The sequence below is a fragment of the Dipteris shenzhenensis genome, chromosome 2 (assembly GCF_047967505.1).
Source record: "Dipteris shenzhenensis isolate YYH24624 ecotype China chromosome 2, Dip_SZ_1.0, whole genome shotgun sequence".
Classification (NCBI taxonomy): domain Eukaryota; kingdom Viridiplantae; phylum Streptophyta; class Polypodiopsida; order Gleicheniales; family Dipteridaceae; genus Dipteris; species Dipteris shenzhenensis.
In genome coordinates, this window is record NC_141597.1 from 58,382,678 (window position 1) to 58,398,714 (window position 16,037).

Here is a 16,037-nt window from a genome sequence, read left to right on the forward strand (position 1 = left end):
CAATTCTCTGGACTGTGCATTTTAGCCAAACATGATCTGCAACCCTGGATAGCATATAATGATCTTGGTGGACAATGGATGATTATTCAATGTATGATCAATGGAGAGATTTTTGAAATAGGATCTTTGTATGCCTCTCAAAATTCAGCTTCCAGAGCTCAAATGTGGAACTCCATAAAGCAATATCCTTGGTCTTCAAATGCTCTACTTTGTGGTGACTTCAACAATTCTCCTCACTGGAAGGACAATACCACGCATAAATCCCATATGCTGCCCTCTGAAATCCAGCAATGGGAACATATGACATCATCACTTCAATTTGCAGATTTATGGACAGCAACTCACCCTTCAGTTTACATATCATCATAATGCTTTTACAGAATATTGGGCCAGGCTTGATAGATATTATCTCATTCATGCTCAGCAATATGATGAATATACATGTCAAATGTGGACTGATTATTCACAACAATTATCTGATCACACTCCACTTTGGCTCACCTTTTCTTTTGGAATGCCTTTGGATGACTTGCAGCTCTCTTCAGTTAGAAATTTACAGGTCAATCAATTATATCTTTCTCATGAAAAATTCCAGCATATGATCAGACTGGCTTGCAGGCCATTGTTATCCCATGCTCAGGAGGATCTGGACTTCACTTGGATCTCTTTTATACATCGTATTCAAAATGTCTTTAAGGAATATGGAAGATGGTACATGGCAGAAACCAAACAACATATCCAGTGGGCAAAATCATACAAGCAGTATTTGGTACAGATTAGCCATCAAAGGTCTCTATCTGCTTCTGAGCAGCATTTATTGTCTTGTGCTTCCTCCATAATTGATGCCAATGATAAACGCAAGCTGTCCAAATGGCAGATCAGGGCCAGAGTTAAACCTATGCTAGATAAGGGCTGTTCCTCGAAATCACATGCACATAGACAAAGCCAATCTATCATGAGGGTCAGGAAACCAAACGGTCTTTGGACCCAGACTCTATCTCAGCTAGAAAAACAATGTCTGGATCGTTTTCAGCTTCTTTTTTCTCAGCCATCTTCTTCTACACCTCAGGTTGCATTGGCTCGGAACAGATTTACTGAGCTTGTTTCTCCTATTGTCTCTTTGCAAAAAGCCTCAATGCTGGAAATGTTTTTCTTAGATGTTGAATTGGATGAAGCCCTTAAGCATTTGGGTAAACATAAATCCCCTGGCTGGGATGGTCTGACGGTTGAATTTTTTGAAGCCTTTTGGGCTGAATTGAAGGGTCCAATTTTGAAGTTCATTAATGTAGCCTGGCAGCATCAACATCTTCCCTCAGCTTGGAAGCATGGTCTGGTTAAGCTTGTGCCCAAAAAACCTCTATGTGAGACTATGGATGACTGGAGGCCCATCACTTTGATGCCGGTTATATACAAACTTATTGCCAAAATGTTGGTACATCAGATAAAGGATATCCTTCATGATGGACTTCATCCCAGGCAATATGGTTTTGTTCCAAGACGGCATATACATGACAATATCTCTAACACTCCCATTGCAATGGAATATGCAAAATATTCAGATCAAGATGTGTTGGTCATGCAAGTGGATGTGGCGAAGGCATTTGACACGGTACAGTGGGATTATGTCTCTCAAATCATGTTAAAACTTGGTTTTGGGCCAAAGCTAGTTAATGTCATATATTGGCTTTACTCAGATTCCACTGCACAATGCTTTATAGGGAATCATTTGTCTGAGTCTTCGACTCTCGAACGTTCAGTTCGACAGGGATGCCCTCTCAGTGCTTTGCTTTATGTCATCACTTCACATCCTTTGCTTCTTTATATGGATCACATGATTGATACTGGACAGTTAGAGGGGCTTCAGATTTTTGGTTCACGACCCTTCATTGCACAGGCCTATGCAAATGATCCATTCTTCATGCCAAAGAACAGTCCTTTGGAGATTCGCCTCTTGATGGATACCCTTTCAGATTTTGGGTTGGCAGCTGGTCTTAAAATTAATTTTCAGAAATCAAAACTCTTGCCTCTCAAGCATTGTGACTGGCATGCTATCCTGTGGCCAGATTATTTATCCGGAAAACATAGTAAGACATTTGGGCTATCCCATTGGCTGGAAAATCAGCAATAAGCAACAAATTTCATGGGTGTCAAACAAAATTCAGGACAAATTAGAATATTGGAAGATCTCCACTTGGCCTCTGCATGTACGGCTTCGAATTGTCCAGTCTATTGTTCTAGCTTATGTCCAGTTCTACCTTCCTCTATTACATTGGTCATCTCGAGATCTCACTTCCTTTATGTCTCAAGCCATGGAGATTTTTTGGAAAACTAAGCTTCATAAAAAAGCTTTACGGTTGCTGAAAATGGACTTGCTTTGCTCACGAAGAATGCATGGTCGTTTGAATATAATAAACATCAAATTTCATGTGTTGGCAAGAAAGATCACTATGCTCAAGACATTTTTTCAACAAGAGCAGCCTTGTTCTATCATGTTGGCAATTTTGTGTGGTCAGATGCGCACAAATGCTTATGGACATTGGCTAGTTGATCCATCGGAAGTAGTACTCGGCAAATTTCAAGGTAAAATCCCTGGTTGTCCATTTTCTAATTCCTTGATTCAGGATTGGAAGCAAGTACTCTCTCACATCAAATGGTCTCCCCATCTTGCTTCTATAGCTTCCTCACTCAGAATGGAAAGTATTCATTGGAGTGCTGTGTTTTCCTCTCCCCTTGATGTTCAACAACCCATCAGAGCTTACAATCTTATGAAATTGGGTATCCGGTTCATTGATGACGTGGCAGACATGCAAGGAAATATTCTCACTTTTCCAGTAGCATGTCGACAATACAATCTGGGGATGCATCATAGACCTATTTGGAAAGCTATTGCTAATCTCTTACTCCCTTTGGTTCCGATTCCGACATTGAATGTAAGAGACAGGCTTCAAGATTGGCACCTTCAGTCTTCAAGTCCAAGCATATCCTCTAGGCCTTTGCATTTATTGACTTCTATACAGGCTTATCGATTGATATTACCTCCCCCCTGGATTGCCCATCATGCTAATTCTCTATGGCATCTGAACAAGTCATTAGCCTGGTGGAAAGGAAAATTGCAATTGATATGGAAGTTGAAAATGCCATTGAAGCAAAGACTCTTTCTATGGAGATGTATTGTTGGTATTCTTCCAGTGGGAGTGAAATTGGCTCAAAGACGGATAGCCTCACCTCTTTGTCCAAGATGTCACCTTACTTCTGAGACTATTCTGCATTTATTGTGGTTTTGTTCATATTCCAGAGACCTTCTAGACAAAATCTCCTATTTCTTATCTCTCAGATTTCCAGCACACAGGTTCTACAGGTTTTTCTGGATGTATGGCAAACTATCAGCTTCTTTGTCACAGTATTCTCTTTTCTTCCACTGGATCAGATACTGGGCCTTATGGACCCTCTGGCTGCAGCGCAATCAAGCATATCTGAATTCTCCCCTTCAGCATCCTTATGAGTTCTTCCGAGCCTCATTGCGGCAGTCTTTATATGATGCCTTACATGAGGAAGATTAGGATGTTTCTTGTATTCAGCTTTTCTTTTACTGCTTCTGATGGATAGGGCTTTGGCTCTCCTTTTGAGTACTACCCTGATGTAAATGAATGTTTCATAATATAATTTTCTTGGTTTCACCAAAAAAAAAAAGTGTGTGTGTGTGCACGCGCGCATGCACTCGTGAGGGCAGATGGACAGATAGGTTTTATTTCGAGAGAATCTTCAAGTTGAACTACATTGATGCCTTGAACATCTCTGGAAGTTGAGAATATGTGGTGTTGTAACAACCTTGTACTAAAACTATTGCCTCTAACGTTTCATATAAAGTTCGCTCATCGTAGTGGTACAATACGTCATTGGGTGCACCTCAACACGTGCTTTGAAAACAAATTTGTTCATGTATGTTGACAAAATCGAGCCATGTGGCAAGCCTGCCAGGAAATGCCAATTGAAGGGAATAAGTAGGGTTATCGAAATACGCTCATCCTGTACAAAGAGTATTTCAGCCTGAAACTGCCTTTGGATTTCTTAGACAATGCATGAGTGCCCATAGAAACAAAAAGCATTGTACCACACATAGTTGATGGAGGGTAAGGGTTTAAATGAGCATACAAAATTGATAAAGTTCTCTTCAATCAGCCATTAGTAGTGACCATTCAAAATTACAAAGAATACCTGAGACAGGATTGAAACTCGATGGGTTTCCTTGGCCAGCAAGTACCGATCATCAAGCTGCATAATAGCTATACATGAGTCAAAAAGACCTTTCTTTCAACCATATGTGGTTCACCTTCAAGCAATATATTAATACAAATCTTCATGCACACACGGAAACCCCTTTCACCAGTTGCAAGATACATATCAGGCATTTGATAAAAAGCCTTAATTTGTAGAAAACATTATTCTTTCCAGAGCTGGCAAATTAATTTATAAGACTTTTGGTAATGTAGTCTCTGCAAAAGACCACACAAGATCATACCTCTGTGATTCTGTGTTGCAACAAACAGGAATGCATGATATGTACAGCTAAAGGTTTCGTGACCATTGCATAATTCCAGGTAAACGGCCAAGCATTGGATCATGAAAAAGCCCTATACCTGCGCAAAATCTCGAAGGTTCTCTTTTTCTAGACGGCCCGGTAAATCATACAACTGATGAGTCTGCCTTGACACAACATCCTGCAAAATATTAAATATGCTAACCTGCAAACAAGTCGATTGCAAGAAACATTTTACAAAAGAGGAAGTAACCAGGTGCACAAAAGACAGAAGGACACTTCAAAATTTGAATTAAAAGGGCACAAACAAATAGGCAGAACAATACCGGTATAATGTCCAGCACAGTACGTACATAGGCTATCAGTTCTGAAGAATAGTACTCTGACACTGAGAAGAGATCTTCACTGCAGCTCAAAAAATCCAAGACAGGAATTAAAAAGAGAACAGCCAAATTTCAAAGATTTTGGAGATAATATTGAAAGGTCAAATTTTCTCATCATCTTTCTGTCACGCAAAAAGTAATTTGTTTGTTACTGTAGAATAAAAACTCTACTCACAAACGATCTCACACCTAGCTTCAAAAGTGTGTGGCAATCTTGTCAATATAATCTGCAACATACCTGTGCTCACAGCACATAGTATCCTTAATATTTTCTTAGAAACTTCATAGACATGAGTGGCGGATCTTTCAAAACCAAAGTATACAAGCTATATTATTTACTGGAGTTCTTTACAAGCCGATTATCCATTGAATATGGAAAATAAAGGCATCTGAAAACCGATTCAGATCTGGGTACAGTTTGAAACGTCTCTATCTTCCCTCCGAACAAAAAAATCAAAATTTATAAGCAAAGGGGATAGCTACTGATGAGAAACTCCAAGGCTTACATGAAACAACAAAAAAGTAAGAAAAACAGTCAATAGATCCCCCATAGCTTGTCAAAATCTAACGAACCTATGCAAGCTGTCAAATTTACCAAGACAGCATTGCAATTTTCCCTGAAGTATTCTTAGGATGAATACGGCTATTTGGACAATCAACAGCACGATACATAGCCTTTAAACTCAGTAAAAGTTGTCTCACTTCTAGAGCAGCCCCACGTAGTAACCTTGATGACACAACTGACTGGTCTGATTTTGAGAAGCTGAAAACTACAGAGAAAACCAGCAACGGCACACCCTCATTTTAGGAAAATGCGAGGTCAACCCGCTTGGACTAGGGAATCTGTTACAACCAATTACTTTCCCGCAAAGAGTTTTATGCTTGGGAATTTTGCAGTAAGTTCCTCTAGGCTTCACTGGAATCATCTGCAATGCCAAGAGCTTGGAGTTGAGCAATTACAAGCTCAACTATAAAGCAACCATATACATTGACGCCCCCCTCCTAGGGTTGATGCCCGTTGGCCCCCACTTCATGAGCTCAATGAGTTTTCTCTCTATGTATCGACGCCGTTATGATCAGGCTTATGGGTTTTCTTTTGTATTCATCATGGGCGTTGATGCCTGCTTAGTGGCTCCACCCCTCAGCTAGAGTGGTATGATACAAAGCCTGCCTTCCAGTGGACCTCAAGCCTACTCACTCAGCAGACTCATTTATATGTATATCAATGTAGATCCATACATCTTGGCCGTCAAGTGGCCAACCCTGATGGCTGATAGTTACCTGAGTCAGTGGGGTCTCCTACTTTGTGAGTGCCTCACAAATCATTTGGAAAGATCAGAGCACTCATTTCTTGACGGTGAGCTAGGAGTATCACTTGAAGGCTTTCATGAACCTTGGCTCTGGAATCCTTAGTTTTGAAGTGGCCTCTTTCACGTGTGATGTGGTGACGAACAGGGAGCTGGTAGAGTGGGGAATGTCATCTACATCTTGTGCACGCATCATAGAAGGGTGTCAACGTAGGCCTTCCAAAGACACCTTGATTGTGTAAGAGAATGAGTCTTATGCAGCTAGGTGAACGGATTCGGTGAGGAGTTGGGCTCTAGCTTCTACGTTTGGTTAAGGTGACTATATCCCCTAGGAATCAAGGTGTGCAATTGATTCCACACGACACTGCTGTAGTTTGTGGCTATTCATTTTATGTTATACTCACATGAGGTAGATACTCGTGTTAAGGTGTCTTTATCCCCTAGAAGTCAAGGTGTGGAATTGATGCCACATGACTATGCACTTTATATGATACACATGAGTGGAGACAGAGGCAGCATATACTAATGAGATGTCCCAGGTACTATCAGAGGGAGCATATACTATTGAGATGTCCTAGGTACTATCAGATCCAAGATTGATGTCTCTGCTTGTTCGACCACAGACTCCAAGATCTGAGACTGACCATTCATTACCCAAACAAATGCTGCACTCCCCTCTTTGTATCAAAGAAAAACAGACATGGACATTACCCAGACCAAGTTGCACCTTTGTATCAAACAAAAACAGACATGGACATAGACTTATGAGACCTACAACTGCACAAACCCTGACAATAGGTGATCACAAATTTCTTCTTTGTCAGAGAGGATCCCACAATCAGTAGACAGTACAAGCACGAGATGGCAAGCATGTGCTCTAGAGATACCAGATTTGCAGAGAAGTGGGACACAGGACCTCCAAGCTCTTGCTCCATTTGAGGTACCCTAATTACAGCCTCAAACCTCCAAGATGGCTCACAACACCCACAAGTTTTTCCTACAAGCAGACCACTACCATGTTTCAGAGACATCCCGACTCCCAATAGGACCCAAGTTGAGCCTGCACAGAGCTCAGATCACTCAGGGCTGGTACCTGATAGGATCCCCTTCAGGGACTACACACACAATCAAAGTGGGCATTTCCTTTTTCGGTTCACTTTCAGTTTTCATAAGATCTTTAGGGGTGTGCGATGAATTTGACTTTATGAATATGTGCCTAGTGCACGATATACAAGCAGAATGAAACGCTTAACAATGAACTGTCTTTCTGCACGAAATAATAGCAATCGAAAATAAAAAGACAATGCTCAAGCTTGTATTCCAGAAGTGTTACATCTCAGGTTGATTGCAGACTGCACACAGCGTGCATCATTTAAGGCTTGCCATCCAACAGTGTGCTAAAGACTTCTAGCTCCCATACCAAAGGCTCTATCCATGATCAACTTTTGACTTGTTCCCATAGGCCCTTTGGGCCTCTCATTAATACATCACATGAAGTATTTCACATAGGCCTTTTTTGCCTCTCTTTGTGTGCTTGTCCCTCCCCCTTCTCTGCACTCGTTGCACCCCCCACATGCATGTTGCCATGGCACCTGCCTCCTGCTGGACAACCTTGGCCCCCCATGTCTGTGCCTTGAGGGTTGTATTCCCCCGAGACATCTTTCCCACCCATAGGAATACATTCCCTCCCCCTACTGTCAGTCAAAGAGCATCACAAAGGGTCCCCAAGACAAACAGGCTCCACTTGCACATCAACCAGGGACAAGGGTCCACAACGTCACATTAACTCCCACCGATGGATGGCAGTGGCTGAATCAGTGATGGTTGCACCTTCATGTTCGCAGGTCAACATCGCTCCAGATTGATAGTATATAGTCAATTTGGAAGGTGGTCAGGCATGCAACAGTCCAAAGAGCTTTGTTTGGCTTCTGAGGGGGTTCCTCCTGTAACAACTTTCTATTTAGAGGCTGTCTGGTAAGGATACACTCACAATTTGTGCATGCCTGCCTTGTAAATGCATTTTGATTGCAACAATTACAAATAACAGGAGGACCGAAACTGAGCATTTGAGACCAACTACAAAAAGGTTTAGCCTATCATCGTCACCATTTTTTATTGGGAGCTCCCACGCTGTACTTGGAGAATGATAAGGGTAGCTAAATGGGGCAGCATTGTCGTTAGGACAATGGCTTATGCCCAAGAGTCCCACCTCAAGGAGTTGATCTCACAACAGAGATTAAACAGTGAAAACAGAGATAAAAAAGGTCTCAGGGTATGCATCGAAGCATGCACTCCAGAGGGGGAACTAGCTGAGTTAGAGCAGATTTTGGCAAATGCCTTGAGCTCAGTTTTCCTTGGCTGCCTACGTGGAGCATATTTTGTACTTGACCAGTTCACACCTTGTGGAGACCATAGTATCGTATCGAATATATAATTGATAAAAATCCCAAGCATGAAAGCGAATGCAATGCCCTAATAGCCAGCCAAGAAAACGAATAACAGATTTCACTCAACATTCTGATTAGAAAAAGATACAACCAACCTGCCACACTGAGATATCCTGAGCAGGGGAATATCCATGATGGACCGGAGTTTAAGGAATAAACATTGAAGCTTCAAAACTGTGGAAGTGTCTGATTTTATGCGGACATGGATTTGCTTTGTGAAAGTTCCAACCAGACCCCATGCGTATGCTGCATCACTTACCTGACATTCAAGATCAAGCGCTACAAATGAGGTTTTCATACACTCAAGGTACTTTGGAACAAGGAACAGCGGACTCCTGAATTGAAAACAGTATTCTATGGAACAGAAAGAACTTATGTCAGTGCCATGCACTTAAAGCATATTGCCCAATCAATGTTCACTAATCCCACTTGAAGTTAATTTTCATACACTTACAATTATCTTCGAATTTGTCACAAAAGTTTGACTCGTCACACACCCCATGAAAAATAAATTCACATGATTATCCTACACATGCATTGAAATACTTGAACATGAATAGCATTTAGAGACAAGGGGACTTGGACAGTGAGCTGAATGTAGATTTGGTCTTACTCTCATCCTCAGCAATGGGACTCCAACAATGCTTGGATGCACTTCATGCATTCTACGAGACATGACTTGAAGGCCAACCTTGGCAAAACCAAGGTCATGATCTTCAACACATCCCGAGCAGCCATGCACAGAAAGCATTACACATTGGATAGAGCTTGTCGCATCATGGATATGCTGCACTTGCTAGACTCAAGCAGCAGTGTTTTCACTGGCATTCTAGGATCCCCGGACCAAGTCTCTTCTCTTCGACTCCTTGCTCCATCCAACAGGTATGTATGGCAGTCCTTGTTGGGGGGGCCACTTATCACAAGCAGATTGGACTCGAGAGCAGAGGCTTCATGTTCACTTGCTGTCATTGATGATCTGTAGTAAGTCGTCAATCCCACATCAGATAGTTCTCGCTGAGTTCAAAGGGTTCCCACTACAGCTTGATGCAGCATTCCACGTTATCACATATCTCTACAAAGTCAATGACTATGGCTCTTATACTTCAGGCCAACGCAGGCTACCATGGCTGGCCCTATCTTCAACCATGACCTTGGCAACTGAGAGTGACCGAAGGTGTTTGTATGCATGTACACGCAGATGCTTTAAGAGCCTAGGGCTCCACTACCCCCCTTTCAGTATAGCATTGAGGCCCCCCTGCTCCACTCACATATTACAAGGTCAACCAGGTTATCTGAGAGGATCACTTACAGCTACACACATTCAGGACCTAGCTGGCCAGTGAGTTTCATGTGAAGCTGAGCTTGTACAGGGACCATTGCTTGTGGCTTTCAAAGGAGGGCTTCATTGGCCCACATGGATATATATGGATCTACGTCCTCCATTGCTTGAGGATATAGATCAGGCAGTTTCATGTCTCTTCGCACTGACGACGCATTAAGAGTGGGCAGGCTGCGGGCATACCTAGAGAGCGTCATATCTGTATTGTACTATGTGATGGGCAAGAGATGGAATCACAGGAGCACTTCGCTTTTAGATGACCTGTGTACAATGAGATCCGAGGTTGTTTCCATTGTCTCTTCAGGTATGGTTTCAGCCCTCTCTCCAATTCCATGTCTTACCCAAATCAGAGGTGTCTGGCACCTTCATTCATGAGGCCGTTCGAGACCCAAAGCATTTGCTTAGGACACATAGGCAAGATCAGGGTGTACATCCAGATTCCACTCAGAGCATGGTCACTGAGTTATTCTAGCCAAATAGCATGAATCAGCTGGCCCCACGGAGTCAAGACCCTATATGGGGCTGTAGGGAGGGCACAAGACCCTAGACGGGGGTCCATGGAGGGGCGCGGGATCCTAGAAGGGGCTGCAAGAAGGGCATAGGACCCTAGACAAGGCGGCTCCAAGGGAGGCACGGCACCCAAGACCGGGTTCGAAGAGGTTGCAGGACTCTAAATAGACCTACAACAAAAAGGAGACGCCATCTCTCTCTCTCTCTCTCTCTCTCTCTCTCTCTCTCTCTCTCTCTCTCTCTCTCTCAGCCCCTCTAGGCCCCCGCGGGCTGCCTGCTACCCTGCGTGATCAACCTAGGCCCCCGTGGGCTGCCTCCTAGCCCCCCCACGTGGGCTCCCTATTGTTGCGCGATTGGTAACAGGCCATCCGGCCTGCGTGATCAATCCCAGCCCCTGTGGGCTGCCTCCTAGCCCCCGTGTGGGCTCCCTGCTGCTGCGCAACTGGTAACAGGCCATCGGGCCACCTAGACCTACTGCGCCACCCCACCACCTGTTGTTGCGCCACCCCTGCCATCTACTACGCCTCTCTATCGTGCCACCCCCGCCTTCTGTCCGATATAGCAATGCAGGCCACAAGGGCCTGCGCAGGCCACACAGGCTACTAGGCCCCCCCTGTACCTAGTGTTTAAGCTCACGCTGCTCCAGACCCGCCAACGTCAAGAGGCTGCCACCGAGACAAGGTTCACAGCCCTTACAGCCCTCATGCCTCGACTCCAGCCCTATACCTCTGCTCCAACCAGCTCCTGACCTGCAAAAATCAAGAATCAAGTCAAGAAATACTTGCTATGGGCAGCCCTTAGGTGGTGGGCAGTCCAAAGAGCAGAAAAAATCAGTAAAAATCAGAGAAAAAGAAGAGGCGGTGGAAAGCTCACCCGATCGAAAAACCAAAGGGGACAAGGACAGAAAATACAGCTTAATTTGGACCAAAGGGCAGAAAGTAGAGGATGGGAATGTCAAAGCATGCCTATCTACTATCAAAGAGGTATGTAAGCTACAAGATGCTGAAATTGAATGCCTACAAACGAAACTGGAAGAATACAAGAAGGATGAGCTCAAATGAATGACGACATGAAGGGATGGCAAGAAGAAATGCATGCAAAATGGGCAAAACAATTTGGGAAAATGCAGATGGACATGATACGGGATATGGATGTGAAAAACAGTTTTCTTACATCCAAGATAGAGAGCTTGGAAGCTCAGGTGATTAGTCTTCAAGACGAGAATGCAAAATTGAAAGCAAACACACAAGGAGATGAAGGGGAGCTCCAGCCATCCCTACATGAGGAGCTGAACATCATTAGGGAACAAATGAAGCAGCTCAAAGGGGCAAAGGGGAAGTCAGAAGAAGGATGCAAGATCATAAATGAACTGAAATCTGAGAATGAAAAACTCAGAAAAGACTTGGCATTCTTGCAAGACACTATGAAGGGTAAACATGCTGAATTCACCCAGAAAATCAAGAAAGGAGAAGCTGCAATCTTGGAATGGAGTGATGTGGTCAAGAAAGGTACTGTTGTCCCCAAGAAAGAGTTCATTTCAGATGCTCTAGAGAAGGATAAAAGGAGAAACAATAAAGCTATAAATGTGTTAGTCCAAGGCCTCACAATAGGAGATACTCCTATGGCAGATGCAAATGCTTTGTTCACCAAAATGGGTGTGAACCTGACATGTGAGAAAGCTTGGAGAGTTGGTAAGCCCGATGCACCCACAAGGCCACTTGTGATCAAGCTCCGAACAGCCATGAATAGGAAGACCCTCATGAGCACAAGGGTGACCTTGAAAGGAACCCGGATCTACCTGGACGATGACCTCACCCTCCTACAGCAGGAACACCGGAGGGAAGGTATGGTACACGTCATGGCAGCAAGAAAAGCAGGGAAATGGGCTGCATACAGAGATGGTAGGGTGATCATCCGAGAGATAGGAGATCAGGACCGGGGGGAGAAGAAAGAAAAGGAAGATAAAGAAGAGGGTGAATTATGACGGTGTCGGGCCGGTGCTGATCACTCGTACCTAGCCTTTTGTATCTCTACCACTATGCCAGCACAAAGAGGGTCCCCCCCATGCCCACTCGTGTACAGGTTCACTTTGATCGTGCCCTGGACCCCATCTATGTGAGCAACTTGGCAAAATGACTTCCAGCCCTACTGCTTGGACAGCGGATTTCACAGCGACTGACACGTCATAAGCAGCCGGCATTCCTCATCCATAGAATGGACGAGGTGATCAGTTCATTTCGAGGGAGGGATCCCACCATTGGATGGGGGCTTCTATCGGAGGAGAAGCCACCTATACCCTTTACAGACCCAGGTGTTTGGCACACTTATGCATGCTCTCTTTATGATGTCCCGATGCAGGCACCACCTGATATGTCCACTATGCCGGGCCCGGCCCACCACTTGCCACTTGTTCACTGCACAGAATGTGCAGGCTGCACTCAGCCAGCTTCATAACCAGAGAGCACAGGACCATGAGGGACTACGGACTGAGCATTTTGATCATGGACAGGAGGTTTTGGCTCCGGTACTCGCACAGATGTTCAACCACGCCATGTCACGGCTTCCCACCCTCATGGAGTACCACCACCATAGTACCAATACACAAGGCAGGCAACCCCATGGATACTGGGAACTATCGCACTCTCATGATTAGCCACACGTTGGCCAAGATCTATGGATCGATACTAGAGAGGGAGATCAACAGCCATACAGAGGCACATGGGCAGCGTGCTCTAGGGCAAGCAAGTTTCCAAAGACAGCACTCCACTCTAGACCACATCTTCACCTTGAGGGCTATGATTGAGGAGGCAAGGCCCGGGATCCCGCATGATCAAGAGACTACAAGATATGCAGATTCCAGAGGTTCTGATCTGGGGAGTGGTAAGCCTATATGAGTCCGTTAGAAGAAGAGTTCGTGTCCCAGGAGGCCTATTAGACTGGGTTGAGAGCGCGATCGGAGTAAAGCAGGGATGCCCTCTCTCACCGACTCTCTTTGGGCTCTACATTGATGAGATTACATCTTTCATAGACCACCTAGGAGGCGAGGGAGCACCACTAGCAAACTTGATGATACAGATTCTACTATATGCGGATGACATAGTCCTCCTATCATCTTCGGCAAAGGGACTACAGAGACATCTAGATGCCCTAGAGGTGTTGACATAGCTGATGGGGCGGGGTGAGATGTGGCGCATGGCATGGCTGGCTGAGAAACAGGGACGACAGTGAAGCAGGGATGCTGGCTGGCTAAGGCAAGCAGGGACGACGGGGGAGTAGGGACACGAGTGCTCCATCGAAATAGCAAGAACCTCCTACCCGCTGCCAGTAGTTGTTTATGGCATAAGAGGCATGCACAAGCATAGTATTGGGCGTATGTTGACGGAAGTGGATGGGAGGCTATGGCGGCTAACGGACTGAGGGCCTGAGCGACCGAATAGCTCTATTGTTCGTGATCGTGACGAACGATAATCCAAGCCTGGTTCGTGATCGTGACGAACGATGATCCAAGCCTGGCTGTTGTTCGTGACTGCTTGGGGTTGCTCTGCTCTGTTTTGACGGCGTTCAAGGTTTGACGTTGGTTGAACGCATGTGTAAGCATTAAGTCGTTGGCATTGGCGTAGCAGCTGTTGGGAATTTAGTGAAGATGAAAGTGGAAGCAAAGGTGCCACAGTTGGGGCTCTGATACCAATGTAGAGAAGGGGGTAGGGATGGATTTGGAGAAAGGGGAATAGAGGAGCAGAAGGGAGAGAGAGAGAGGGGAAGAGGGATGGGAAAAGGGGTAGGAGAGAGAATGAGGTAGGAAAGAGAGGGAGAGATTGAGAGGGAGTAGGGAAGAGAGAGAGAGAGAGAGTGAGTGAGATAGTCCCTCCACATTTTCCACCTAAAGGGCCTCTAACTTGGCCTCTTTTTCCCCTTCATTACACACACACACACACAATGTGAAGCTTTGCTATTGAATGGGTGTCTAGAGCACACTGAATAAAATATGAGCTACTTGTAATGTGCACCCGCATAGCCCATCTGGTGGCATGGGGATGTCACTCTTGCATGTATGAATCTGCTGCTGAAGGTGGCTTGACCTAAGATTGAGCACTTTAACTGATTTTCTTCAGCACCTCTCATAGAAAGAAAAAGAGGCATATCCTTGGGAAGGTGTGGTGAAGATTTTCCCAAATCTTTCTGGAATGTGAGTAATGTTGAGCATTCCATATCCATGGTGTCACACTACTGGCATCTGCATTATATTTGATTTCCCTGTACATTCTTGACATAATTTTTACTAGCGCTAAGTAGCAGTAATATCCCCCCCTTCCTGCCTCTCTTCCCCTCCTTCTCCCTTCTCTTCCTGGTCGCCCCTTTCCTCCTATCCCCTTCCCTTTTGAGCCGCTTTGGTTGGATCTCAGCTCATTTCTGGGCCTGTGCCATCCCATTTTTAGGCTGTTCTTCATCCTCTTCCAACCCTACCTTTTCAAGAGGGGCTCTTACACCCCTTCTACTCCATCTACCCCTAGCCTTGCGCCTCTCAGGATTTTCTGGCAACCAGATAAGTGCATTTGATGCTCCTTTTTGGGTTGCCATCAGCCGCTTTTTTTTGCCCATTATAGGGTCTTCGCCTCTGAATTTCATCATTCCTTTGCGCCCACTCAATGTGCAAACCCTTTCTGCAAGCTGAGGATTATTTTTCTGGATACTCGCAAAACTGAAGAAAAAGCTTGAATACTGAAAATTAGCAACTTGGCCATTGCATGTCAGGCTACGAATTGTTCAATCAATTTTGCTGGCATATATTCAGTTCTACTTGCCTTTGATTATGTTTAGCAAGGGGGATCTTATATCTTTTATGTCCACAGTTATGGAAACCTTCTGGCGCTCAAAACATGGCAAAAAAAGTTTGAGATTGCTTTCAGTGCAGCATCTATGTTCGCCAAAGATGCATGGGGGTCTGAATATTCATAACATTCATGTGCATATTCTTGCCCATAAGGGAAAAATGATGTTGCAACTCATGCAGGGAACCTTGGGCTGCCATGATGCGCCATTTGCTCTTACAACTCACCACCCCTATACTTTGGCACATCACTTTTTGGGATAGTTACTCAGTAATATAAAGTCTCAAAAAATTTCACCCAAAAAAAATAAAGTGTGTATGTGGTGAGCAATGTTGTATTTCTCACTCACGTTTGAGCAATTTGCAATCAGTGCAACATGGAAATTATTGTAAGAAGCACTTGGCATTTGTACTGAGCTCCTCCCCTTGACAATCCCAAGATGTGTGTCACTCCAAAAGGGGATAATTCTTGTGTTCGAGATAAGTGCACACTAAGTGTACTATTTCCTAGTCTACATTTGTCTAAGTCTAAGTCTAAGTCGAAGTCTAGTCTTTATGTCTTGATTGTGTGCCATGTGACACTTCTACAATTATCCCATAAGCACTCTTGCTTTATGTCTTGTACTTTGGCCCATATATTCAATGGGTCACATCATTGTAATCTATAAGTCTAGCTTGTGTCTTGT

At 44.4% G+C, this 16,037-nt stretch overlaps 1 protein-coding gene across 5 annotated transcripts in view; it reads right to left on the bottom strand.

The window, feature by feature from the left end:
• The window catches only part of LOC147905051 (uncharacterized), a 154,076-nt gene that overhangs the window by 101,793 nt on the left and 36,246 nt on the right, over positions 1-16,037 (bottom strand). For all 5 annotated transcript variants that reach the window (XM_087389688.1, XM_087389697.1, XM_087389712.1 and 2 more), the window contains 4 exons: positions 8,770-8,933; positions 4,864-4,942; positions 4,638-4,742; positions 4,216-4,272 (listed from right to left, as the gene is read on the bottom strand). In XM_087389688.1, coding sequence (XP_087245814.1) covers positions 4,216-4,272; positions 4,638-4,742; positions 4,864-4,942; positions 8,770-8,933 — 405 coding nt within the window. The remainder of the gene's footprint in view (positions 1-4,215; positions 4,273-4,637; positions 4,743-4,863; positions 4,943-8,769; positions 8,934-16,037) is intronic.